The following is a 27939-nucleotide window of genomic DNA, read 5'->3' as shown; positions in this document are numbered from 1 at the left end:
AACGTAAAGGCAGTAAATGTCTACACAGTATAACCGTATCAAACAATCTTCAACAGGGAGAGGGAGGTACCGCCTCGATTTGCACAACATGGCTCCTTTGAGTTTGAATATTCCCAAAGGTGGAAGTCCTTGGATGATATGGAGAAACAGCAAAGACAACAAGTGGACAAAAACATGAAAGAAGCTAAAGAGAAGCTTGAAAGTGAAATGGAAGATGCTTTCCATGAACACCAAGCCAACCTGCTTCGACAAGGTTGGTTTGTTTTGGACATGCTGGTAGTAATAGTTATTGGGCTCCTTCCAAAATAGTACTTGTCTAAACAATGCAGTTTGTGCTATTCACCTAAGTAACATCACTTAACAGTAATTTTGTTAGCTTTTAAAATCTTCCTAATACCAGTAGTCCTTTTAAGTAAAGCTGCACTGAAAAAGGTAGAAACGTTTGCCAGATTGCTAGATCTTTCATGTAAATGGTAGGCTAGTCTTAGGTCTGCTGCCTTGTGTAGTAAAATATACACTTTGCTTCATTTACTTTGTAATACAGATCTCATGAGACGTCAAGAAGAGCTTAGACGGATGGAAGAAATTCACAATCAAGAAATGCAAAAGCGCAAGGAAATGCAGTTAAGGTAAACATTTTAACCTGATTTCATCAAATCTTTTATGGCAGAATTGCTGCGCAAAACTTTGCAACTTTTTAAAACTGCAAACTGTGCAAACTTTCTGACTTTTCTTTGTTTTTCATTCTTTTTGCCTAGCTATGACATGGTGGCACTGGGTTGTGATGATACTTACTCATCAAATTCATAAAGTATACAATTTGTCCCATCTTACTATTTACTGACTAAAGACTTGTGGTGACAACACCACTCTGTCTTTGGAGCATGTTTCTATATTCCGACAGTCATTGACAGCAACTTTGTTGGCACATGCACAGACAAGCAGGACAACTCATTTGTCAATTTTTTATTTTTTTCCCACAAAAGCCTAGGCATAACTGCACAAGAGTTCTGTTGACCTGTAATCCAGAATTGCAGTTCTCCATAAAATGAGTACAGTTTAAACACAAGTATAAAAATTTGAAACGTTCTTTTTAGATTTGTCTTTTGGTCCACGTGCAGTATAAAAAAATGCAGCTCAAGAAATGTTCTTCTTAAACAGACAAGAAGAGGAAAGACGCAGACGTGAAGAAGAAATGATTATTCGTCAGCGTGAAATGGAAGAGCAGATGAGACGCCAAAGAGAAGAGGGCTATCGTATGGGATACATGGACCCAGTAAGTGTTTGGGTGACCTTTATCTGAGACATTCGTTCCTAATTAAAAGCACTCTGTAATATGCACCAAATTTTGCTCCTTAATCTTGGATGGCTTGTGTGCCACAATCAAGGTTTCACTGTATCGGAGATGGTGTAACTTTCTGCTATCGTACTTCTGTGGCAAAATATGAAAAAGCGGTGGCGGGTTTTTGCTCAGTAATTGTTTTGATAATGCCCAGAACACTCCATCTTCAGTTGCATGTACAATTTTCAGTTATGGAAGGGTGGAGATTGGCTTATCTTTCAATGATCTTTAGAATTGGAGGGATGGAGGAGAGGGACTAATTATTGACATTGCCTGTGGGTCTCCTCTGTCACATAATGGCTTTTCTGATTTGCTTGTACATTGGGTTCTGTGGGACATGTAAGTACAAGTCTATGGAGCGTTGGAATGAGGCACCAAGCTTACATTGTAAAAGCGACTTCCAGCTCATGCATAAAGCCAAGTGGCATTTGGCAATCTGAAATGACTTTCATGTGACCAGAGGGGTGCTGGAAACTAGGGAAAAGGGATGATTGGTAATTATATTAACATTTAACTACCCACACCTTTACACAGGTGTAGTCAAAATATATTACGGTGTGCTTTTTTAAAAATTTAACTTCCTTCACAGAGGGAGCGAGATATGCGCATGGGAGCAAACTCTATGTCCATGGCAGGTGAGAAACCACTCATTTGCTTTGTAGAAAGCACATTAAAAGTGAACTGCTTTGCATTTGCCATTCATTGATTGTCTTATTTATTTAAAAGATCCATATGGTGCTGCAGCACAGAAGTACCCACCTCTTGGGACACCTGGCATGAGCTATGATGGCAGCCCAGGTGTTACCCAGGCTGCAATTGCTTCATCACTTATGGCAGGAGAAATGGTAATGTATCCAACTGTGTTCTAATAGTGATAGTAGTAGTCTATATAACTAGAATGCCCATCTATCCAGGCTAATGCTGCTCAATTGACACCGCAGTGTTGTAGTTGTACTAGTGCCAAAACAAGCAAGTCTGAACTAAAAATTCAGTTTGAGATATAATTTGTCAAATTCAAAAGCGTCAATTTTAGTGTTCTGACAGTAGGTAAGCATTTCAGTGCAGGTGGCTTGCATCTTGCAGCTTTTCTATTCAATCGTTATCTTGGATTTACCCTCTTTGTGAAATCAGTCTTGCATTATACAGTATTTGTCTGGAGTACTAGGTTATGTTAGGCAGGTGTTTGACTGCACTATCCTGTAATGTGAATCTATGCCAAGTCTGCTTGAAAAGGACAGACCTTCAGTATACAGGGAGTAATGAGCAAGATTTCTTCTGTGTGACCACTCTTTTCTAGAAGTTCAGTTTAATGTGCTGTTATCCATTCTCTGTTCTCAGCCCATGGTCTTCACTTGCTAAGGTTCAATGCATCCTTTGCACAGGCTGACCATTATGGCTGAACATTGACTTTAAGTTTTGAACACTGCTCATGAGGGCATATAAATTGGAATAGCATTTTTCTGCTGAAGCTATTGTGGATGCCTAGTCTGGTGTCGTGCAGCCTGCATGCAACCCACAACACAACTTTTTCTTTATTTTTGTAAGAAAAAAAAAACTTTGCCTAACAGTGGTTTAGTTATGTTTCCTATATACTTACAGGAAGCCAGTTATGCAGATTCACTCATATTTGGGCAATATTAGAGGTTTCCAAATGTAAAGCCTGATTCGGTAAGAAAAGTTGCCACTTAACCTAGTGACCATTATTATACATCTAATATATAAAATGTGTTTTAAAACTCTGTACAACAATGTTATTTTTTGATTGTTAAACAAGATGTAGACCTCGACCTGTGTCCCTGGATTTTTTCCTATCTTTTTGTAATGGATAATGTAACTGCTAAAAGCTTATCCCTTTCAGTAATGTTCCCTGCACTCTCTCTCAAATCTTAAATCAGCTGCTGTAAAATGCAGGTGGTCCACTCCCAGCTGTGCTATATTATAGCCATGTTAGATGGTCTGCTTCATTTCTGCAGACTTGGTTTAGATGAGGGATTGGGGGCTGTTCTGTACAATGACTTAGAATTTGTTACTATTCTATAAAACACGTGTTTAGAGCTACTGCAATAAGTAGCGTAAACCAGATGATTAGATGGCTGATTGTACATTTCTTGCGACCGCAGGGGAGTGCCATATCTTGTTGCTAAACTCGAGGGAAGAATGATGAATTGACCACAGCAGTCCTAAAACAGCATTTGAAATGTCACTGACACCAGAGATACATTGCTCACGCATTTGGCCTTGGTTTGTTGTATGTAACAGCTTCCACGTTGGATGTCATTAGGTTCATATGACTAAACTCTAGATCAGGGCTTCTCAAAATCTCTACTGGGGCCTCACTAGTTGTCAAAGGCAAGGCAAAACTACTGCTCAGGTTTCACTATCCATACTTATTTTTCTAAATGGTCACCAGCTGAATTTATGAATTTTAAAAAAAAATTTTTCCGGTAGAGATCTTCCAGAAATCTCATTACAGGCAGGATTACAATTAAAAGATCACTTAAATGGCTGGTCTACTGCTGGACATCACCCTACCCCCTTCATGACTTGGTGTATTTCTGTGATTTTTTTTTTTTTTTCCTTCTACCGGTTTTGCATACAGTTTTATGAGGGCAGCTTTTATTTGCGGGACAAGTTGACTTTTCATTGACGAATTAATTTTATCACTTAATGCACTGGAAAGTGGGAAAACTATTCCAAATGTTGAAAGTGCAATTCAACAAATTCTTTGCGTTCACTACAGAAACCTGATTCTCCAGCTCAATATGATTATGTAGAATCTGAACATGTTTTTTTTTTTTTTTTTTAAGGTGAAAAATTCAGAAGCTCTTGCTTGCTGCAAAAACCCTGTTTCCAAGACGTAAAATGTTTTTTTTTTTTTTTTTTTCCAGAATATGGGTTTGTGGTTTTTTGCCATGGGCGGACATTTTTGGATACCATTTTGGGGTAGTGGTTTTGTTCGTCTCAATGTTGTTGCTGCCAAAAAAGCTTAATTCTAACTTTTACTTTTTTTGTTACCCTGGTTAGCGATTAGCTTAATCTATATTTTGATCAGGGTTTTACAGCAATACCAAATGAGGGTTTTTAAAATGTATTTTAAATGGTTCAAAAAGTTATTTGAACTTTCAAATTTTTAAGTGTTAAGCTATTTACTAGTCCACCTAAAAGTACTTGAAACCACAATCGTTTGATCGCTTGTACTATACATAGCAGTTTACCATTGTATAGCTAAAATCACAAACTCCTATGAACACCAGCTAAATGCTGACTTTCACAGGATTGACCTGACAAGCATGGTCTTCAACAGACCCTGGTAGTCATGGCAACACAGTGGTACCCCGTTATCACGACCTTATAAATCAGAATGCTATCAGAACACAGTGCTTGGACTGGCTGGTGGCTCTCCTGACCTGAGCGGTACAGCATGTATTCCTTTGCTGTTTTGCTTGGGTCAGGAGAGCAGCCAGTGCACTGTGTTCCGATCTGTCCAATTTTCATGGCAGTCTGACTGCCCTTATGTAGCGCTATTAATTTCCACAATGCTTTAGATATCATTGTCCATATTGCAACCACACATCAAGTGGTGCACACATAAACAGGAGGGGGTTAGGACTTCCTACTGCATCTCTCCTATGAACATTCTAGGAACAGTTTATCACTGTAACAATATAATGGTCATTTTAATTCTATAAAAGTACCTTAAAAGTGTGTTTTTTTTTTCTCACCAGCAAATCAACTATTTTTTATATATTCCTGGTGAATTCCCTTAAATACAAGTTAAGGACAGTTTTTTTTTTAACCCATTCCATTGCTTCCAGAGCCTTTTCACATCAAGGTTTTAAATGATGTGAACAAGCTGTTCATCTTCCCCAATGGTTCTTTATCCTGACACTAGCTAATAATGCTCAATATACTCCGCTTACACACCAGTGAAGAGTGCAATCTGCACTGTGGAGTCTCTCAATTTCTCAATAACTGGTATAATAATAATAATAATTTTATTTATATAGCGCCATGGTATGTAAAGGGTTGGTAGAGGGATAGTTCTCCCTCTGTCACCTTATTGGGTTGCTCTGGCAAACCAGAGGCCTAGAAAAATAGATCATCCTATCAATAGATTCCAGCTCCTTGTGGCATCAGAAAAATATTGCTAGTTAAAAATAGCTGTATATTAAATTGTCTAGATTTTTTTTTGCTATTTTAAGAACCAATACCATAATGCACAATTGCATATAAAATTAATTTTAAACATACTGGTTGCCAACACAGAAATTCTTTTTTTTTTTTTGTGGCAGCAAGCACAATAAGATCAAGCTTTGCTGCTCCACTTCCTATTATTGCAGCAGGAGTGATCAGCTTATGACCGCTCCTGTGATGTAACTGCCTTAACAACTAGGGGCATCTCAGTTTGAGAAGCGCTGTTCTAGAGGCAACTTCAGGAACATGTTCGGTAAGCAATTTTGGTTGCTTTTGAGTAAGGTAGCAGTGTTCTCACATTGGTATTATGAAATGCTGACTGACCCTCTGAAATGATTTGGTACAATCTATATGAATAGTGTGATTCTGTTAGGGCCATGTACTAGTGCTGTTTTTACCAGTGAGCATATAAGGCCATGCAGTGATGGGTCTCACTTTTGTTCCATTGACAAAAGGTATGTGAATGCCTCTTGACTGTAGCATCATAACATTCCAGTTGCTCATATGTGCTTTTTCAAGCACAGCTATAAGTCTTATTTGAAACGGCTTACCTTTATCAATTGTGGGCGCGTATCTCGTGGTATGTGTGATACTTAACTAATTTGCAAATTACCCTTTTTTCCTTTCTATGTTCCTCGTGCCTGTGGATCGGCTCACTGGTGATTGTATCGACGAACCTTGACTACGGGACTCTTCTGTAAAAAAAAAACAAAAAACATATTATACACATGGACTTCTTCTGTAACGAACTGTACTTGTCTTTTCAATAGCGTAACGATCGATTTGGCCAAGGCAATGCAGGGACTCCCAATGCACAGGCTTCCAGAGGAATTGGAGCTGTAGCTCCTGCAGCAACTGCTGGAGGTTATAGCAGCAGGGGGAGAGAGGATTATGAAGCACCAAACAAAAAGCCTAGGTTCTAAACAGATTCCCAGAAACATAATGTAACCTTTTGTTTTATATAATTTTTTTTTTTAAACTTGCATTTTTAGCGAGATAATTACATTTTATGGATGCCTTTGCTTGACCCAGTATTTGTAAAACCATTCAATATATGCAGATTTAATTTGTGACATGGTCTCATTTTGTTTTGACAGTTTGTGAATGCCCTTCCCTCTACTTGCCCTTTTTTAGTTTCTATATTTTAAAAAAACAAAACACTGCTTCAGCTATACTGGATGCTAAACAACGATTTGACACTTGCCATTCAAAACATTTTCATCTGTTTTCTTAGATAACGTGTCATCAGCTACAAAAACCTTGATTGTGGCCTGGTAAGACCACTGCATGACTTGGCTTCTCTCTAAAGCCACCCACATCCAGTAACAGGCTGTAAAGCCAAATAGGCAGCTCCACACATGCATTAACCAATGTGTGCAGCACAAATACCGCTCGCTTTGGTATTGTCATGATGATTCAGTTTAGTGTGGTTTATCTGCCCAACAATTTAGGTAAAATCTAGTAACTCCCTCCTTTTTATGTATTTGAGTATTGTGCTTTGAGTAGAAGCTCCATGGAAATTGTCCTTGTAATTCATTGTATTAAAAAAACAAACTTGTAAATAAAAATGTGGAATGCTTTTTGTGTTGGGTAACATAATATATTTACTAAAATGGGACTAGCCAGTCCCAAGGCAGGGAATTGTCTGAAGTGATGTAATCCGAATTCATAACTTTAGACTCTTGTAAGGGTGTCCACTGAAGTAACACTTGATTGTGGCTGGGTCAGCATCCCATGCCTTAAAATTTGGCAGCACGTGAGAATTCCATCCATATAAAGAAGCCAATGTGGCCAGGAAGATGTGCAATTAACATTTTTTTGCATTAATTTTTTTCTTCTACATTGAAGGCCAGTTTGTAGAACTACATCTGTAGTGAACTGTGTTGTGGTAATGTCAGGCAAATCAACCTATCCATAAAGAAAACTTAAATGTAAATATTTCTTTGGTTTCAAGAACACCAAGCTTGCAGATGACTTACCGGTTTTAGGTCTTGCGCATTGTGGCAGATTCAATGTTTTACAGATATCCTACACATGGTCTGTAGCTTTATGGTAAATTATACAAGCTTATATATTCTAATCACAAAAAATTAAATATTTGAAACCCTTATTGGTGGGTTCAAATGAAATTTTTGTTTAGTAAATTGAGTGTTAACTGATCAAGTAATTCTAAAACTTGCCCTTACTCATCCTTCCTGGGTTAAGTCCTGTTCCCGTTATGTTATTGCCTGCAGCGCTGATGACGCTTTGGCGTTGCAGCCAACTACTGAGCTAAGTTGCTGTGCCAGAGTTTACAGCACTGGCTGCAGACAAGAACGCTGGGAGCAGTATCACTGCACTGGACCCACAGGGAGGGGGAGTAAAGTAGTCTTGTTTTTTTTTTTTTGTTTAAAAAAGAGCACATTGGGTGGGTGGAGGGGGAAGCCTGAAAGCATTTTATGCTTGTAACCTTATTTGCTTAAGGCTATGTGCACACGTAGGAAATGTGGTGCAGAATTTTCTGCACTAAATCTGCATCTCCTGGCAGAATCCGCAGGTGCAGATTTTGTGCAGTTTTTGTGCAGATTTTACCACTGCAGATTTTTATCATGGAGGGCGCTGCAGAACTGCACAAAAGTGACATGCACTTCTTTGAAATCTGCAGCGTTTCTGCGCAGATTTTTCTGCACCATGTGCACAGCTTTTTTTTTTCACATTGATTTACATTGTACTGTAAAACAGTGCTGATCTGCAGCGTTTCTGCTGCAGAAAAAACCGCTGCAGATCTGCACTAAATCTGCATCGTGTGCACATACCCTTAGGTCACTGTAGACGAAGGTTGCCATGTGAATTCTAGATGGATATGTACACTGTAGTATCTCTTGTAAATCGCAACACATTTTCTGGCTGTAAAACTTTAGTGACCTCTTAAAGGGAATCTGTCAACAAGATTTCACAATGCAAGCTTCATGTTAAAAGTACAAGGTAGCAATACCATTACATGGCTAGTCTGTTCCTGTTTTTCAGCCTCATTTGTAACTTGAATTCAGACTGCGCAATGTGTAGATTTGAATGCTGTCACTTCAGGTCCATTCTCCACCCAGTGCAGTCTCTTGCTTGATTAAAGGCTACTCTTGCCTGAAGTCACACACCATAGTGGCTGAAATTCAAGCAGTAGAACACTGGAGAGACACTGACCACTGCAGCTCTGAAGACTAATCTGCATATGGCTTCAAATGCTGCTTTCAGTAATGGACTGGCCAAGGGAAATGTGCGTAATTTTTTTCAGGTGGGGATTAGAATCCTGCTGACAGATTACCTTTAATACAGATAATCATTGATTAAAGTTGGGGTCATCGTGTCTATAATTTGTAGAACATGGGACAAGGCCACAATGACTGACTGGTTTTTCTGTAAAGTTAATTCTGTCTCTTTAAATTACAGTGTCTTGGGAAAAAATGTAAAGCTTCAACAATCTCAGAAGTAGGCAATTTCTCATAGCCTTAATATTTGCAGCGTGGAATGAAGTTACCAGTCTCAAGTCCTTCTCCTTAAAACTGTTAACTAGTTTTAGTTGTTGAGATGCAGATATATAATTCAAAGGCAGACATCCTTAAGATAAATTGGTGACATTAAGGCAGGGCCATGCTCAAATATCTGTTATTTGAGATTACGATCTTTTTGCTTACTTGCAAAGAAAATGTACAAAAACAGGTGCCACACTAATTTCAAAACCTAGTTGTGGCGTCTAGTTGTCATTCTGTAACGTCGTAGCTTGGCAACTCGCTATTTTGAGACAAGATTCTCCAGCTTTATGAAACTAAAGGGATCTGAAAAAAAGGTAAATGGGGGCATTTGGTCTACTTGCGCTTCTCACTTTACTTTTTAAAACGATATACCCAGAATAAATAGAATTTATCAATCAAAAGGCAGATGGCATATTAAGTCTCAAGAAGAATGATCCTTTCCATATACCATACTCTTGGGCCTCTGATCTCTATTACATGGAACAGAGAGCCTGCATTGTGGGGACTTCTCTAAAAGTTAGTCTGGTAGGATTCTAGTTTAGTGATGCTACCAGAGCTAGTCTAAAACTGGACCTGTCAGTTGCTGTCAAATTTTTTTCACCCCCTCTTGTTTTTTATGTAAATCTGAGCACTTAAATTGAACTGTACTTTTAACCAACTTTTGTATAAGCACAGGCAACGATAATCTTTAGGGAATGAAGCAGATTTCTCTGATAAATGTAGGAGACACAAGTATACTGCCATATGATCTGCTTTAGAGAAATGTATTCCAAAATTTGACTCCCAGCTCACTGGTTTCTGGTTAGAGCCAGTTTCCATCTAGGAGTGAGGTGCAGAGTAGGAGAAAGTTCAGAATGATCTTTGATTCTCAAGTCTTTTAACTTTCCTCAGGGCTTGTGCATTCAGAGTACAGCCCTATAGTCTCCATTTTGCTTCTATGCACTAATATAAGGAATGAAGAGTGGGAATCACTCTCCCTGTGAGGTGTATGACCTACACCATAGCAGCTAATCTCCCGTCAGCTCAGTTGACTGCAAATGAAGAGGATGGTTCTTCAGAGAAACTGATTAATACGCAGTTGACAAATTATAAAAGTCAAATGGTGTTAATTCTCATGGACATAAAGGACCGCATATTCTGAAGTTACTTGAGTATGGTTGATCTTTAAATGGCCAGGGTTGCTTAAATGGAATCTGATTCATGCTGCCTGAACCTGGCTGTATTATAGCAGTTCATGTTTCTACTCTGAAACACTAGCATTTCGGAGGAGAAATAACTTAAGACTAGTCCGCTTAGACGTGGGGCCTAATTCATTGACTGGCATTGTAGGCCTTGGGCTACAAATCTGGAGTTGCACTGCTTGTGCTCGGAGTGTTTTCTGGTGCCAGGATCTGCTGGTACATGTCTGCAAGTATGTTCCTTGCATATATGGTCACGTGACTAATAGATGTCAATGCAATTGTATTGCACGAGGTTGAATACAGTCTAGTCGGAATGTGGCCAGAAGTATGCAAATGACAGGCTTTTGGTCACTTTCCCAGCACCAGAGAATCCCCCCCCAGTCCCGGTGCGTATTCTCAACTTTGAGTTGTGCAAAAACTAAGCAACTTCTCAGTGTTTTTTTTTTTATATATATATCCAGATGACTCCTTGAAAAGCCAGCCAGGGACTAAAGCCTCCAATCAGACAAGACTATGGCAGCTGCTTCCCACCTGAATCCCCCTTTCTGACAGGCCTTTCCCAGTCAGTCAAGTGGGCCAGGGAGAAGCTATTGTAAACCTGCCTCAGGCTAGTCAGTTGACACAGAACCTGTGCCAGCTTCTGATTTCTAAAATTCTGCAGCATTTTTGCGTAAAGACGCTATAATACTGCATCTGATCTGTTCTTCCAATGGTTCAAGCAGCCTGACTCAGATGACATGCTTCCTTTTAAGAACTTACAGTGCTCATCAAAAATGGTTGGAACCAAAGCGCTTTAATTGTCATTTCTATGGGTATGGTGATAGCAGATTTGCCAATGGCATTTGCTTCACGTGCCAACTGGCAAAATTAACGTCCTATTGGAGTTCATATGTACTGTACTTGCTATAAATGCAAGTTTCAGAAGGAGATACTATTCCAGTTGACTAACCGTTCCTGTTAAAGTCTTCACTTATTCCTGGCAAAGATGCGTACATCTGTTGTGATCTTGGCAGCCAGAGGCATGGGAATGCATTTACAGGTTTTATCTGGCAATTTAGCCACTTCAATCTTTGTGGCCGTCTGTAGCAAGCAGTTCTCCAGTGCATAACTTTGAGGAACATAGTGCTACCAAAGGACTGTAGGATCCCGGATGTAGTAGTGCCTCTTCAAGATGTTCAATGCTGGCCGTGATCAGGTAGGTACATAAGAAATCCTCTACCTTGGTAAAATACTGTGTAGAAATGCCATTCTGACATAACTCTTCTGTTTAATGAAATACAGTGCAGCACTTGTTTATTTTTCACATGAAATAATATCTCGAGGCACAACTATAATGCTAAATGTCAGTGGGCATTTACTTGCCTACAGGATTTCATGGCTTTTGTACTGTACCTAGCAGGAGTCATTATTGGGGTGGGCATGGAGTTCCTGTAACAGACTAGGTTTCTGATTAGTACTTGAAATATTCACTTTGCTTTGGAAAGGTCTACTTTGGAAGACCACATGCTTGCAGTTTGGTTTAAATTTGTAAAGCCGTCATCTTCGGAGATAAGCTGATAAATTTAGGTTGTGATTTGTCACTTGACAAAGTACTGGGGATGTTTTTGCATCTAGCTCTAGCTGGAGTTCTTTTTGGCTTTCTAATGGGATGAAACTTTGCAATGACCACTATTATCTTTAAGTTAATAAAAGTGTGTGTTCCAGTTATGGCTACTATCTGAATATTTATATATTCAATCCTTTTTAGGCCAACCTGGGCAGACTCTTCCTGGGTTTGGTCTTTCAATGACGACAATCCATTTTTGCCTGCTATATTTTTGATCTGCATGAGCTTAACAGCTGCCAGCCAACCGAATGTAAGGAGTTGCGCCATGCAAACATTAAATTCTGCCTAGATAGATGTGCATTATATAATTTACTCCTAAAGGTTCATTCAAATTGAGAGCACAATGTTGCCATTTACTAAGCCACAGTTAAATATACTCTGCAGTCCTTAGAACTGGGTCAATGCAAGTCTAGGTTCACTTACCTGCCTTATGCTGGATATATGCCTTTATGGCAGCATATTCCTTGACTAAAATGGGCAAGACATAGTTTAAAATGTTCTTTTGAGTGTCAGACTTGTCATGATGCAGTTTTGTATTTTTTTCTTTTTTAAATGGAAAAGTATGACGCATACAGCCCCCTGTATTTTGATAGGTCTTACAACGTGTAGTACTGTATTCTAGTTTCCTAGTTCAAATTATGAATACATTTAATTGGAGATGGTTATTGCAATGATTTATAAACTTAAAAAAAGTAACTGTTAGGGTTGTGTTTATCCTGATGGGAAGTTATAAAAGCATAAAATTAAGAGGCCGTCCAAGCTAGGGCTTTGCAGAATGATTGACTGCAATCATACCATGGTGATTAAAATGAAACATTGCATGCATTTTTTGCATAGTAAAAACATGCTTTTGACTGTTTAACATGGTCTTTACCACAGGTGTTCGTTACTGTATAAACGGACCATATTAAATTTACCCCTTCATGACCTATGAGTACATCATGGGTCACATCCTTGCATTTGATGTGAGCTCCAGTGCTGAACCCGCATCTTTCCTGGCACATGACTGCTGATTTGATCAGTTGCCATGTGCCTGTAGATACTGTTGGTGGAATCCACCTGCAGCTGTTAACATGTTAAATGTCACTGTCAATCTTTTGACAGCAGTATTTAACTTGCACAAACTAATGTCATAAGACTGCCCCTACCACGGGGTGCCGATGGATTGCCATGACAGTTGGGGATCTGCAGAAGGTTTTTTTATATATAAAGTTCAAATCACCCCCTTTTGCCCCTTTCAAAATAAAACCATAAAAAAACCTTTGCCTTCACTGATTTCAGAAATACCTGTTTTACCAAAATATAAACTACTCTGGTAAGCTGCGTAAAGAGAATAAAAAGCCCCAAATTCCGTTCTTGGATTGCTGCAACATTGCAAAACCTATCTGCCCCAAAATGCTATCAATAAAAACGTTGGCTCTGTGCGCAAAAAATAAGCCCTCAACCAGCCCCAGATCCCTAAAAATGGAGAAGCTATGGTCTCGGAAAATGGCATTAGTTTTTCTTATTTTAAACTTTGGACTTTTCATCTTGCATAAAAAAAAAACTATACCTGTTTTGTATCTGCAAACTCATAGTGATCTGAGGAATCGTAATGGCAGGTCAGTTTTAGCATTTAGGCCATGTTCACACAGTGCGTTTTTTACTGCGGAGCCGCAGCGGTATTGCCGCTGCGGTTCCGCAGCAGTTTTCCATGCAGGGTACATAACAATGTAACCCTATGGAAAACAGTCACTGCTGTGCACATGGTCCGTAATTTCGTTTAAAAAGCCGAGCAGAATAGCTGCGGCAAAAAAGGAGCATGTCACTTCTTTTTCCTGAACCGCAGCGGTTCTGCACCCATAGACCTCCATTGTGAGGTCAAAATCGCAGTAAAACCCGCAGATCAAAAATATATCTGCGGGTTTTACTGCGATTTGATGTGCAGAACCGCTGCAGCAGGAAGTGCGGGCGGAAGTGCGTGGGCGGAGTGTGGCTGCCCCCCCGTGCTCCGATCCTGCCCCCCCGTGCTCCGATGCCCCCCCCGTGCGCCGATGCCCTCCCCCCCAGTGCTCCGATGCCCCCCCCCCCCCCGTGCCCTAATCTCCCCCCCCCCCTTATACTTACCCGGTGTCCGTCCGGCCGTCTTCTCCCTGGGCGCCGCCATCTTGCAAAATGGCGGGCGCATGCGCAGTGCGCCCGCCGAATCTGCCGGCCGGCAGATTCGCTCCAAAGTGCATTTTGATCACTGAGATAGGTTATATCTCAGTGATCAAAATAAAAAAATAGTAAATGACACCCCCCCCACTTTGTCACCCCCATTGGTAGGGACAATAAAAAAATTAAGAATTTTTATTTTTTTTTTCACTAAGGTTAGAATAGGGGTAGGGTTAGGGTATTTTCAGCCATTTTAGCCCTAAAAAGCTTCCTAGGAAACAGTCTCTGCATAGAAAACTGCATAAAAATGCATCAAAAAACGCATCAAAAAAGGACCAAAAAAAGGACCTGCGTTTTCTGCCAAGAGCTGCAGTTTTTAAAAAAAAAAACTGTCCTGAAAAAAAAAAAAGGATGGAAATCCTGAACGTGTGAACATACCCTCAGTGAACATGGCAATTTCACTGCACTTGGGTTTTTTTTTTCCCCAGTACACTATATGGTAAAATCAATGATGTTGTTCAAAAGTACAGCAGTCTGTAAAAAAAAGCTGACACTGCCATATTGAAAGAAATAAGTTATGGCTTTGGGGGAAAAAGGGAGCAAAATAGTGAAAATAATTGTAAAGAGGTTAAGGTCTTGTTAAAAACTAAACTAAAAAAGCATGTTTCTTTGTGTGTGGCCAACCAAGCTCGCGTCAATGATCATAACCACGCCATGGCTTTACCCTCAGGATGCCTTTTATGAGCACACTGCTTCTAAGAAGCTTTGCTGCACTTGTGCGATTCATGAATAAGGAAATGATTAGCAGACTCAAATCTGTTGATCTGATCCCAAGTCCCCTGCTTACAGCTGTCAGCTGATAGCCACATAAATGTTCAGATAAATGGGGCTGTTCCTGAGACGATTGTGACCAAGAGAAGAAAAAAATGGCCTTGCCAAAAACAGAGGTTGTGCACAAGCATTATTCTGTATGTTAGAGGTCAAATGTCAATAATCCTAATCAAGAAGAGTCCTTGTTGAAAGTATCTTAAGGTACCTTCACACTGAGCGACTTTAGAACGATAGCGATTCGTGACGTTGCAGCACCCTGGATAGCGATATCGTTGTGTTTGACACGCAGCAGTGATCAGGATGCTGCTGTGATATCGCTGGTCGGAGCTAGAAGGCCAGCACCTTATTTCGTCGCTGGATCACCCGCTGACATCGCTGAATCGGCGTGTGACGCCGATCCAGCGATATCTTCACTTGTAACCAGGGTAAACATCGGGTTACTAAGTGCAGGGCTGCGCTTAGTAACCCGATATTTATCCTGGTTACCATTGTAAATGTAAAAAAACCCAAAAACACTACATACTTACATTCCGGTGTCTGTCGCGTCCCCCGGCGTCAGCTTCCCTGCACGGTGTCAGCACCGCTCTGCTTTACAGCCGGCGCTGACACAGTGCAGGGAAGCTGAAGGCGGGGGACGCGACAGACACCGGAATGTAAGTATGTAGTGTTTATTTTTATTTTTTTTACATTTACAATGGTAACCAGGGTAAACATCGGGTTACTAAGCGTGGCCCTGCGCCTAGTAACCTGATGTTTACCCTGGTTACCAGGGGACTTCTGCATCGTTGGTCACTGGAGAGCTGTCTGTGACAGCTCTCCAGCGACCACACAACGATTAAACAGCGACGCTGCAGCGATCGGCATCGTTGTCTGTATCTCTGCAGCGTCGCTAAATGTGACGGTACCTTTAGGTTTCGTTTCAAAGCAGGTAACACTTGGCAGGCTGTTTTTAAAAGGTGGAGATTATTAAAGCCTGTAAAATTTCTTGTTAATTGATGCCTATTCAGAGGGGCTGTGGACTGACTTCAGTATGTCAATGATGGCTTTTGATATCGTTTCAAGCTTTCCAACAAATGCAATACTCTAAAGGCAGATTTCAACTAAACCATAAATGGGTTCTCGGCACCTCACCTCTGTATCAGAGCAGTAGTTTTGTCAACTGCCTTCTCCCATGAGCCTTACTGGTTGTGTAGGCTTCTGATGCATGAGGTGCTGGACGCCCTTTAATGCATTGCCTCACTACTAAGCATGTACATAAAGTGCAGCACAGATTCATCTTGACAAAGTCAAGATCATGGAACAGATGTATAGGAAATTTCAGAACTTTCACAAATTCTTATGAAAAAATTTACAGCATCCTGCACTAACCTACTGTATCCAATATCTTAGAAGTCAGTACATTTTATGCCAACTCAGACTGCACTTAAAGGGAACCTGTCACCCTCAAAATGGAAGTTGAGCTAAGCCCCCGATGTACCCTGAAAGAGGTGAGATTACTCTCACGCGGGCGTTTCGATCTGATGGGCGGGGCCTCCCATCTTACGATCACGTGCTCTTGTCTTCATGCCGTATCTCCGGCGCAGGCGTACTGTCTGCCCTTGAGGGCAGAGCAAAGTACTGCAGTGCGCAGGCGCCGGGCCTCTGACCTTTCTCGGTGCCTGCCCACTGCAGTACTTTGCTCTGCCCTCAACAGGATAAAGTACGCCTGTGCCGGAGTGTGAATACAAGACGTCATCTTATGAAAATGGGAGGCCCAGACTGGACCGCTATCCTTTCTCATCTTTCAGGATACATTGGGGGCTTATCTACAGCATTCCAGAATGCTGTAGATAAGCCCCTGATGCCGATGGGCTTAGCTCACCTTCGATTTTGGGGGTGACAGGTTCCCTTTAAGGGCTGGACACAGATCCCCCAGAGAATCAGTAGCCAGAGCTTATCACTGCATGTCTTCCTGGCAATGCCTGACTGCTCTCCTGGACCCTCTACTGTGCTAGTTCTCACACAGCTCTGCAGAGCGGAGTCTTGTCTCAATACAAACACATCTGCAGTTTTAGCTCAAACTGCTGTCCGCTTGACTGTGCTGCCCCTTCTGTCACACTGGCTGCCTGTAAGATGGAAGCTAAAGCTAGTTGTAATTGGCTACAGCCTTGTAGTGAGATCATCAGCACAGACTTTCCTGTGTGAAACATGAAATGACTATCTTTACTAATTTATCTATCTTACTATAAACTCAATCAGCTCTTCCCAGTGCTGTCAGCTGTCTAGTGACTCCTGGTATTTCTACATTCTAGTCGTCTTGCAGAGCTGTGTGCAATTGGTCATTATCCAAAAAGTACAAGTCTTTCACTGGCAATACCCCATTTATTTTAAAATTGGATATGGGCGAGACATAGATCTGTGTAATAATCTGCCTTGAGATCTTAAAGGGGTTTACCCACAAATAGAACTTCTATTTAATCAATAGGTCTTGGAATAATAACTTCCACACTTAAATGTATTTTGGTGTTTCTGTGCTGAGATAATCTTATAAATGTGCCCCTGCCGTGTTCTGTGTAATGGCCGTGTCTGACCGTACAGGGACATGGACTGATCATATCACTGTTCCCGCGCAGGGGAGGATGCGAAGGAGTATACAGAGATTACAGCATGGGATCACAGCTGATTGTTTTTGTGAGATAAAACCTTTCACTGCCTGTTTTTAAACAATGTATTACTTCAGAGAAAAATCAGCTGTGATCCCATGCTGTAATGTCTGTATACTCTTTTGTCCTCAACTGACCAAGAGTTGCGGTATGATCAGACCATGTTCTGGTAAGACACCGCAGGTGCACATTTAAAAGGTGATCTTGGCACAAACCTTTTATTTAAACTCATCCAACTATGGAAATTATAATTCCAAAACTTATTTATTAAAATTGACCTTTGTTAGTGGGAAAGACCCTTTAAATGCTCCCATATTTTCCAGATAATTTTTTTCCAACTAAATAAAATACCTCTGTATGCCCACATACAGCTTGTGTTGATCCTACTTTCAGATTACCTTTTAAGACAGATGGCTTTGCCTAGATCCATTTGTACAGAGCCTAGTGTAATTAACTCCTCTCAGACCAACAGTAAAATGGTGATTCTTCTGAAATATTATAGACCAATTCAGAATAGAAATGATAACACTGGCCACTTTTAGTTAAAGAACTTCACAATAATTGCAATAATCTTGAACATTCAGGGTGTAAACAGGGGTTTTCCTGATAAAACATACAAAAGATGTGCATTGCATATCCTGAGATCAGATGTTCCATATGAACAATTCCAGTGATTTTTTTTTTTTTTTTATAAACGTGGCTCTAGCCAGACTGTCTTGCTGAACAGGGCTTCAACTGAATTTGGACAGAATCTTCAAAGGTTGAACATTGCATCGGTTAAACCTGGATTTATTAAAGGTGTTTTTTAGGACTTGCAATGACCAGTGTTCTCAGCCGGTGGAAGGCTTGATGTGCTTGTGTATGTGAACTAATTTTGTAATGAACTAGCTGTATATACGACTTTTTTCTTTAGTTTGTCGTCAGATGAAGTTTTGTTAAATGGTATGATTTTGAATTGAGGATTTGTTTTTAATTAGTCCATATAGAAGCCTCTAATTTGAGATTATGCTTCAACTTCAGTGGTCTAAAGAGCAGTATTTGTAAGGCTGCTTGTATATTTATGGGTACATAATTGTATGGGCGTGATGCTTCACTTTATAAGCAGTAATAAATTCAGCAGTGGGGATCTATATCTTGATAAAGTGCTGCACTGTGTTTTAAAAGTATTAGTAATGTCACATTTGAAAACAAATCAGAAGCGATATGTCAGAATCCAGATGCTGCTTAAAGGTGCAGACATGCTGACTGGAATTAAAATTCAGTAAATATTTAAGTAAACTGTACCTTTAAACTGCAAAAAACAAAAACCTGGGAATGTAATGGGGTTTTTGGGTGCTGTCTCAAAGTAAATTGGTTTAGGCAGGAAGTTTTGTGGACTAATGGGGAATAGTGGCTTATTTTCTGTAGCCCATAATCTAGCATTCGAATACTAGATGCATTAGTTGCCCTACTTCGGGGGTGGGCAATAAACTTGAACCAATGGGCTTAAATTAATTCTGCTGAATATTAATATTACAATATTGCCATTAAATGATGTGTTGAAATTAATATTGAGCAGTCTTAAGAATTCACGCAGCCTGCCCATGTACAGCATGGAGATCCCCCCCCCCACAGCCTGCCCATGTACAGCATAGGGGTTCCCCCCCCCCACAGCCTGCCCATGTACAGCATGGGGGTTCCCCCCACCACACAGCCTGCCCATGTACAGCATGGGGGTTCCCCCCACCACACAGCCTGCCCATGTATAGCATGGGGGTTCCCCCCACCACACAGCCTGCCCATGTACAGCATGGGGGTTCCCCCCACCACACAGCCTGCCCATGTACAGCATGGAGGTCTCCATAACCCCCCCCACCACCACACAGCCTGCCCATGTACACCATGGGGGTTCCACCACCACACAGCCTGCCCATGTACAGCATGGGGGTTCCCCCCACCACACAGCCTGTCCATGTACAGCATGGGGGTTCCCCCTACCACACAGCCTGCCCATGTACAGCATGAGGGTTCCCCCACACAACCTGCCCATGTACAGCATGGGGGTTCCCCCCCACCACACAGCCTGCCCATGTATAGCATGGGGGTTCCCCCCACCACACAGCCTGCCCATGTACAGCATGGGGGTTCCCCCCACCACACAGCCTGCCCATGTACAGCATGGAGGTCTCCATAACCCCCCCCACCACCACACAGCCTGCCCATGTACACCATGGGGGTTCCACCACCACACAGCCTGCCCATGTACAGCATGGGGGTTCCACCACCACACAGCCTGCCCATGTACAGCATGGGGGTTCCCCGCCCCCACAGCCTGCCCATGTACAGCATGGGGGTTCCCCCCACCACACAGCCTGCCCATGTACAGCATGGGGGTTCCCCCCACCACACAGCCTGCCCATGTATAGCATGGGGGTTCCCCCCACCACACAGCCTGCCCATGTACAGCATGGGGGTTCCCCCCACCACACAGCCTGCCCATGTACAGCATGGAGGTCTCCATAACCCCCCCCACCACCACACAGCCTGCCCATGTACACCATGGGGGTTCCACCACCACACAGCCTGCCCATGTACAGCATGGGGGTTCCCCCCACCACACAGCCTGTCCATGTACAGCATGGGGGTTCCCCCTACCACACAGCCTGCCCATGTACAGCATGAGGGTTCCCCCACACAACCTGCCCATGTACAGCATGGGGGTTCCCCCCCACCACACAGCCTGCCCATGTATAGCATGGGGGTTCCCCCCACCACACAGCCTGCCCATGTACAGCATGGGGGTTCCCCCCACCACACAGCCTGCCCATGTACAGCATGGAGGTCTCCATAACCCCCCCCACCACCACACAGCCTGCCCATGTACACCATGGGGGTTCCACCACCACACAGCCTGCCCATGTACAGCATGGGGGTTCCACCACCACACAGCCTGCCCATGTACAGCATGGGGGTTCCCCCCACCACACAGCCTGTCCATGTACAGCATGGGGGTTCCCCCTACCACACAGCCTGCCCATGTACAGCATGAGGGTTCCCCCACACAACCTGCCCATGTACAGCATGGGGGTTCCCCCCCACCACACAGCCTGTCCATGTACAGCATGGAGGTCCCACCACACAGCCTGCCCATGTACACCATGGGGGTTCCCCCACCACACAGCCTGCCCATGTACACCATGGGGGTTCCACCACCACACAGCCTGCCCATGTACAGCATGGGGGTTCCCCCCACCACACAGCCTGCCCATGTACAGCATGAGGGTTCCCCCACACAACCTGCCCATGTACAGCATGGGGGTTCCCCCCACCACACAGCCTGTCCATGTACAGCATGGAGGTCCCACCACCACACAGCCTGCCCATGTACAGCATGGAGGTCTCCATAACCCCCCCACCACACAGCCTGCCCATGTACACCATGGGGGTTCCACCACCACACAGCCTGCCCATGTACACCATGGGGGTTCCACCACCACACAGCCTGCCCATGTACAGCATGGAGGTCCCCCCCCACCACACAGCCTGCCCGTGTACACCATGGGGGTTCCCCCCACCACACAGCCTGCCCATGTACAGCATGGGGGTTCCCCCCACCACACAGCCTGTCCATGTACAGCATGGGGGTTCCCCCTACCACACAGCCTGCCCATGTACAGCATGAGGGTTCCCCCACACAACCTGCCCATGTACAGCATGGGGGTTCCCCCCCACCACACAGCCTGTCCATGTACAGCATGGAGGTCCCACCACACAGCCTGCCCATGTACACCATGGGGGTTCCCCCACCACACAGCCTGCCCATGTACACCATGGGGGTTCCACCACCACACAGCCTGCCCATGTACAGCATGGGGGTTCCCCCCACCACACAGCCTGCCCATGTACAGCATGGGGGTTCCCCCTACCACACAGCCTGCCCATGTACAGCATGAGGGTTCCCCCACACAACCTGCCCATGTACAGCATGGGGGTTCCCCCCACCACACAGCCTGTCCATGTACAGCATGGAGGTCCCACCACCACACAGCCTGCCCATGTACAGCATGGAGGTCTCCATAACCCCCCCACCACACAGCCTGCCCATGTACACCATGGGGGTTCCACCACCACACAGCCTGCCCATGTACACCATGGGGGTTCCACCACCACACAGCCTGCCCATGTACAGCATGGAGGTCCCCCCCCACCACACAGCCTGCCCGTGTACACCATGGGGGTTCCCCCCACCACACAGCCTGTCCATGTACAGCATGGGGGTTCCTCCACCACACAGCCTGCCCATGTACAGCATGGAGGTTCCCCCCACCACACAGCCTGCCCATGTACAGCATGGAGGTTCCCCCACCACACAGCCTGTCCATGTACAGCATGGAGGTCCCTCCCACCACACAGCCTTCCCATGTACAGCATGGAGGTCCCTCCCACCACACAGCCTTCCCATGTACAGCATGGAGGTCCCTCCCACCACACAGCCTTCCCATGTACAGCATGGAGGTCCCCCCCACCACAGACTGCCCATGTACAGCATGGAGGTTCCCCCACCACACAGCCTGTCCATGTACAGCATGGAGGTCCCTCCCACCACACAGCCTTCCCATGTACAGCATGGAGGTCCCTCCCACCACACAGCCTTCCCATGTACAGCATGGAGGTCCCTCCCACCACACAGCCTTCCCATGTACACCATGGAGGTCCCCCCCACCACAGACTGCCCATGTACAGCATGCAGGGGCTTCCCCCACACTGTGCCTTGCTCCTGTTCCCTCGGCGCTCTTTGCTATGTGCACTGACACTCCGCACAGCAGACGCGATGTAGTGACTTCATTGCGTGTGCAATATCACTCATATGCTGTGGTGGAAGGAGCCTGCGGCTCCCTCTATTGTTCACCACTACCTGTATCCTAAGGATTCAGGTACCTGTGAATTTGAAACGCTGAGTGGTATGGCAGCAGCATCGTGCGACCCGTGGGCCACTGTTCAGCCCTTTTGGCTTGGTTGCTACATAGCCCAGACTGGAACAGCCAGAGGTCTGGATGTGACCCGCAGGCCACACTTTGCCCAGGTCGGCCCTATATAATTGTAAACTGTACACAATTTAACAGGCTTAAACTGCAGCACCAGCTCAGTCTGTATTGCTGATATATAATTGAATTTCTAAAAACTTGACTAAATGCAGCACATTTCGTGCTTAGTAATAATTCTTAATCAGTCCTGTTCAGTCACTAAATCAGTATTAGTTCATCTGCCTGTTTAAATCCAGTCATCTGGTAGATTATCCACCTATTGCCCCCAAGATTCACTTGACACTTCAGATTGCTTTTTCAGGATTTTTCCTTTTACTTCACTGTTACTTATTCAATGCTTACTCTTATCTGTAGGTATGGAATCTAGACACTGGCTGACATAAACTACTGTCCTGCTAAAGGTATGTTGGGTTTTCTGGGAGAGAGCAGCTGACTATATAAACTTAGGACCTTCTTGCTCTTGTCGATTGTAGAATGCAAATTCATAAAATGTGTAACTTTGTTTAGGACTCCAATATCCTTAATGTTTGTATACACAAAACAAAATGCACATTGTAAAGGCAGATGTAAATTTTGTGCATTCAAAATTCAGGACCGTGTTCTGTCATACCAAAGATTTGTATGACTTTTTAAAGCCTTTTAAAGGGAATCTGTCAGCAGGTTTTTGCCATGTAATTTAAATACACCTGGAGATGGAAGGTCAAACACAGAATTTAGCAGTTTGAGTGGTGGTAACTAACTGAAGCATTTATCACGAAGATTAACATTGGTGGACTAGTTTGGCAGCTAAGCACCTCACTATGAACTTTATACATGGAGAGCCTGATGTGAGCAGGGTTAGCTTTCTCAGCTCTGCTTCATTCTAAATCTAAGCTGTCATAAAGCTGCACCCAGTAATCTGTGATACATCACTGGATTCAGCTTCTTCCCCCACATCAGATGAGGTAGCAAAAACCTGCTGATTCTCTTAAACACTGGCCTGCTTGTCCATAGCAATTTAATCATAAAGCTAACATGTCAAAATTGGTGACTGGTCTGTTGTAAAACTGAAGTCATGGAATAGTGGCAGCAGAGTTGAATAAAGAAACTGGTGAAAATTGGCTTCTAAAATATGCTGAAACCAAGGGGGATACATTATGTTCATGTGGGGTAATTTACTTTGTATGGGTGAAAGCTGCAGCAAGAATGCTGAAAGAATTGACATGCTGCAGATAGAAATCTGTCAGGATTCTCATAGCTGCTGGCATCAGGAAACCCTTAAGGTACCGTCACACTAAACGATATCGCTAGCGATCCGTGACGTTGCAGCGATCAGAATCCTGCTGTGATGTCGTTGGTCGCTGCAGAAAGTCCAGCACTTTATTTCGTCGCTGGACTTCCTGCTGACATCGCTGAATCGGCGTGTGTGACGCCGATTCAGCGATGTCTTCGCTGGTAACCAGGGTAAACATCGGGTTACTAAGCGCAGGGCCGCGCTTAGTAACCCGATGTTTACCCTGGTTACCAGCGTAAAAGTAAAAAAAAAAAACACTACATACTTACATTCCGCTGTCTGTCCCTCAGCGCTCTGCTTCTCTGCCCTGTGTAAGCCCAGCGGCCGGAAAGCAGAGCGGTGACGTCACCGCTGTGCTTTCCGGCCGCTGGGCTTACACAGGGCAGAGAAGCAGAGCGCTGAGGGACACAGCGGAAGGTAAGTATGTAGTGTTTTTTTTTTTTTTTACTTTCACGCTGGTAACCAGGGTAAACATCGGGCTACTAAGCGCGGCCCTGCGCTTAGTAACCCGATGTTTACCCTGGTTACCGGCATAGTTGGTCGCCGGAGAGCTGTCTGTGTGACAGCTCTCCAGCGACGCTGCAGCGATCCGGATCGTTGTCGGTATCGCTGCAGCGTCGCTTAGTGTGACGGTACCTTTAAGGTTTTGGGACAACCACAGAAAAAAAACAAAATACTGCACGCAACCTTACACTGGGCAGTGTAAGGCCATTGCATTTCCGCAGCTGCGGGTCTGCAGCGGTTTCCCATGTGTTTACAGTACAGTGTAAACCTATGGGAAACGCAATCCGCAGTGCACATGCTGCAGAAGAAAAACGTGCGGAAACGCAGCGGTTTATTTTCTGCAGCATGTCAATTCTTTGTGCAGAATCCGCAGCGGTTTTACACCTGCTCCATAGTAGAAAACCGCAGGTGTGAAACCGCACAAATACCACGGTAAATCCGCAGGAAAAACGCATTTTTTTGCCCTGCGGATTTATCAAAACCGCTGCGGAAAAATCTGCAGTGGACCTTTCTATGTGTGTACTAGTCTGAACTACTCCCCTTCCCCTCTTGCATTTTGCCGCCTTATGATTGGTCAGGTCCACATCACAAAGAAACTATATTGCCCCCAGGAAAGAATTTCTGATAATGCCAATAGTCTTGGCATACATTATATTTGCACTAAAATCTTTGCAACAGAGATCAGGAATTAAAATCTGTTTTATTCAGCTTTGCAGCCACTCGGTTTTAACATGCTAGAAATGGTGAAAGTTCCCATTTTAATAGCTCAAAGGGCATTTGATCTGTTGCTAGGGTCAGCATTGTTTTGATGAATGAGCCTTTTACCTAAGTTTTGGATATATGTAGTGTCAGTTTTGTTGCATGATTTGCTGAATCAAGGTTTAAAGAGAACCTGTCACCAGGTTTAGCCGATAAGAGATACAGCCATCACCTTTCCGGACTGATATACAGCATTCTGTAATGCTGTATATCTTCCCCAATCTGACCTGTAAGGGAAGAAAAATATCTTATTATACTTGCCTGCTGTCTGATTAGCGTTGCCAGTCTTGGTCTGTCGCCTCCCATCTTACGATCCACGTCCTGTTTGCTTTGTGTGGATGGTGTCCCTTTGTCATCGTCTCCTCAGCACAGCGCACCTGTGCAGGTGTACCTCTATGCACTGTCAAGGGCAGAGCAAAGTACTGCAGTGTGGCATCTTCACAGTGCAGTACTTTGCCCTCAACAGGTCAGAGAAGTGTACCTGTGCAGGAGTGCGGTGCCAAGAAGACACATTATCCACACGAAGCAAAGCAGGAGGGCTGCATTACAAGAAGATGGAGGTGCCAGACCAAGACCAGCGATGCCCATCAGACCGACCGTTCTTCTCTTGCAGGTTGGGTTTGGGGCAGACATACACTATTATAGAATGCTGTAAATCAACCCTGAAAAAGTGGTGGCTCTTTATCGGCCAGACCTGGTGACAGGTTCACTTAGTTGCGTTCCCACAATCATGATGTGGCATGGCTTTGGATGCAGTTTATTTTCACTGTTCAAAGCCCTGCTTTCTAATCACGCAGGTAAATCCACATGTGTTCACTGAACCATGCGGATTTACATTTGGTGAGTTTATGCTGCGTCAACTAGAAGCAGTGGGAATGGGATTTCTATAAATCCCATCCACTGCTTGAACTGTACAATGCAGCGCACCTGGCCAAAACGCTGCTATTGATAGTTGGCACGTACCCTAAGACACCCCTTATGAAACTATTTGATTTTGGATTATAAAAACTTGTCCATGCTCCTTAAAAATCCAGTGACTAAATTGGTATTCTACAATTTAGTTTCCAAGTTCACTGTATGCTATTGCATGTAAGATATTTATTGAAAATATAATTTCTGCACTTACATTTTACAGGCAATCTGGAAGTGTCTAACCCTGCACTGTATCCATGAAGTTGACTTAAAGGGGAGAAAGGTAGTGTTCAGTCTATATTGCAAGTTATCACAACGTGTGATATGTTTAACCACCATTTGCAATGCTTTTTTTAATGTCTTGTTTTTCATTTGCAGGACTGCTATTGACTTTGAAATGGATTATTTTTGTTGTTGTAAATAAACTTGCTTTGTCTTATTCTCTGTAACGACTCTTCTTTCAAAAATTACAACTCTAAAATGGTTGATCAGATGTAACATAAATGGCTATTCAACCTTATTATCACAAAAAATAATGTAAATTAGTCCTAAATGGTCCTGGAGCGTTGCAGAAGGTGTTCATCTGCTCATGAACTAGGATGTTGTCCTGGGGAAAGATTAAGTGACAACATATTAAAAGCCTTGGGTGCCTTCTAAGTGTACAAGAGCAGTGATGGAAGAAAAAATCCAGCTATGGGTTCTGTATCAAAAATATATTGATCTTTGAGATTGATATGAAAAACCCAGTATAGTGTGCTTGGAAAAGGCATTAACATGTAGCATAGCTTTGATTATTCGTTATCTGCTAGCACCTGCCAGACTTCAAAGAAACTGAATTACCAGTCACTTGGCTTTAATAGTATCTAGCCACACATTATGTCTGCCTCTTTTACATGGCCTTGAAAAAGTATTCATAGCCCATGAACTTTCCCAACCTCTTCCTTTGTTTCACATTACACACGTTTTTAATTGGAGTTTTGTGATATACCAACAAAGTTGCTAGGAAAGAACTTTCATGATTTTCTAATTTAAAAAAAATCTGATAAGTGACATCAATTTGTATTGGGCCCCCTGTAGTCGAATACCCCTAAATAAAATTGACCAATTGCCTCCAGAACATAATTAGTAGTTTTTAAAGTCCAGCCGTGTCATTTATTCTCAGTATACCTACCTCTGTTATCTGAAGGCCTCAAAGGTTTGTTTGAGAACATTAACCCCTTAATGACAGCCAATACGTCTTTTAACTGACCTGAGATGTAAGGCTATGTGCACACGTAGGAAAAGAGGTGCAGAATTTTCTGCACAAAATCCGCATCTCCTGGCAGAAGCCACAGCTGTGGATTTGCTGTGGGTTTTATGCATTTTTTGTGCGGTTTTTGCCACTGCGGATTTTTATCATGGAGGGGTGCAGAAACACTGCAGATCCGCACAAAGTGACATGCACTTCTTTGAAATCCGCAGCAATTCCACACTGATTTTTTCCGCACCATCTGAACAGCTTTTTTTTTATCCCATTGAATAACATTGTACATCACAGTGCAGATCTGCAGTGTTTCTATGTGGAAATCCGCATCGTGTGCACATAGCCTTAGAGCAGTGTTCCCCAACTCTGGTCTTCAAGAGCCACAAACAGGTCATGTTTTCTGGATTTCCTTAGTATTGCACAGGGGATTGAATGCTTGCCTGTCCAGGTGATGCAATTATCACCAACGCAATACTAAGGAAAAAAAAGACCTAAATACATATCCTAATAAAACCCATTGAAATATATAAATAAATACACCTATACAAAGGCTCCACACAAGAGCAAATCCGAATAAAATATATTTTTATTTTCAAATCACAAACCTAAAAAAACAAAAAGTATTAAGAATTAGTATAATTCAAGGATGAGAACCACACATACAGGAAGAAAAAAGTGGACACCTGGACGTAACTCACATATATGCAATCATAAATATATGTATAAATAGGGTAATGAATATTAGGATTTTCAATGTCATGTGTTATGTTAAAAAAACAATCTCAT

At 43.1% G+C, this 27939-nt stretch overlaps 1 protein-coding gene across 6 annotated transcripts in view; it reads left to right on the top strand.

The window, feature by feature from the left end:
* The window catches only part of SFPQ (splicing factor proline and glutamine rich), a 33813-nt gene extending 7459 nt beyond the window's left edge, over nucleotides 1-26354 (top strand). For 2 of the 6 annotated variants that reach the window (XM_069756819.1, XM_069756817.1), the window contains 9 exons: nucleotides 57-253; nucleotides 545-629; nucleotides 1162-1276; nucleotides 1932-1977; nucleotides 2069-2187; nucleotides 6307-11418; nucleotides 22817-22863; nucleotides 26134-26193; nucleotides 26289-26354. In XM_069756819.1, the coding sequence (XP_069612920.1) occupies nucleotides 57-253; nucleotides 545-629; nucleotides 1162-1276; nucleotides 1932-1977; nucleotides 2069-2187; nucleotides 6307-6459 (715 nt within the window). In that variant the 3' untranslated portion in view covers nucleotides 6460-11418; nucleotides 22817-22863; nucleotides 26134-26193; nucleotides 26289-26354. Of the gene's footprint in view, nucleotides 1-56; nucleotides 254-544; nucleotides 630-1161; nucleotides 1278-1931; nucleotides 1978-2068; nucleotides 2188-2941; nucleotides 3011-6306; nucleotides 11419-22816; nucleotides 22864-26133; nucleotides 26194-26288 lie in introns of all 6 variants that reach the window. The other 4 variants (XM_069756820.1, XM_069756821.1, XM_069756818.1 and 1 more) reach the window with 4 other exon arrangements.
* The last annotated feature ends 1585 nt before the right edge of the window (nucleotides 26355-27939 follow it).

Source organism: Ranitomeya imitator, chromosome 3, assembly GCF_032444005.1.
Source record: "Ranitomeya imitator isolate aRanImi1 chromosome 3, aRanImi1.pri, whole genome shotgun sequence".
In the NCBI taxonomy this organism is placed as follows: Eukaryota; Metazoa; Chordata; class Amphibia; order Anura; family Dendrobatidae; genus Ranitomeya; species Ranitomeya imitator.
The sequence above is the reverse complement of the archived record's forward strand: the minus strand, read 5'-3'. Positions and strand labels throughout refer to the sequence as shown.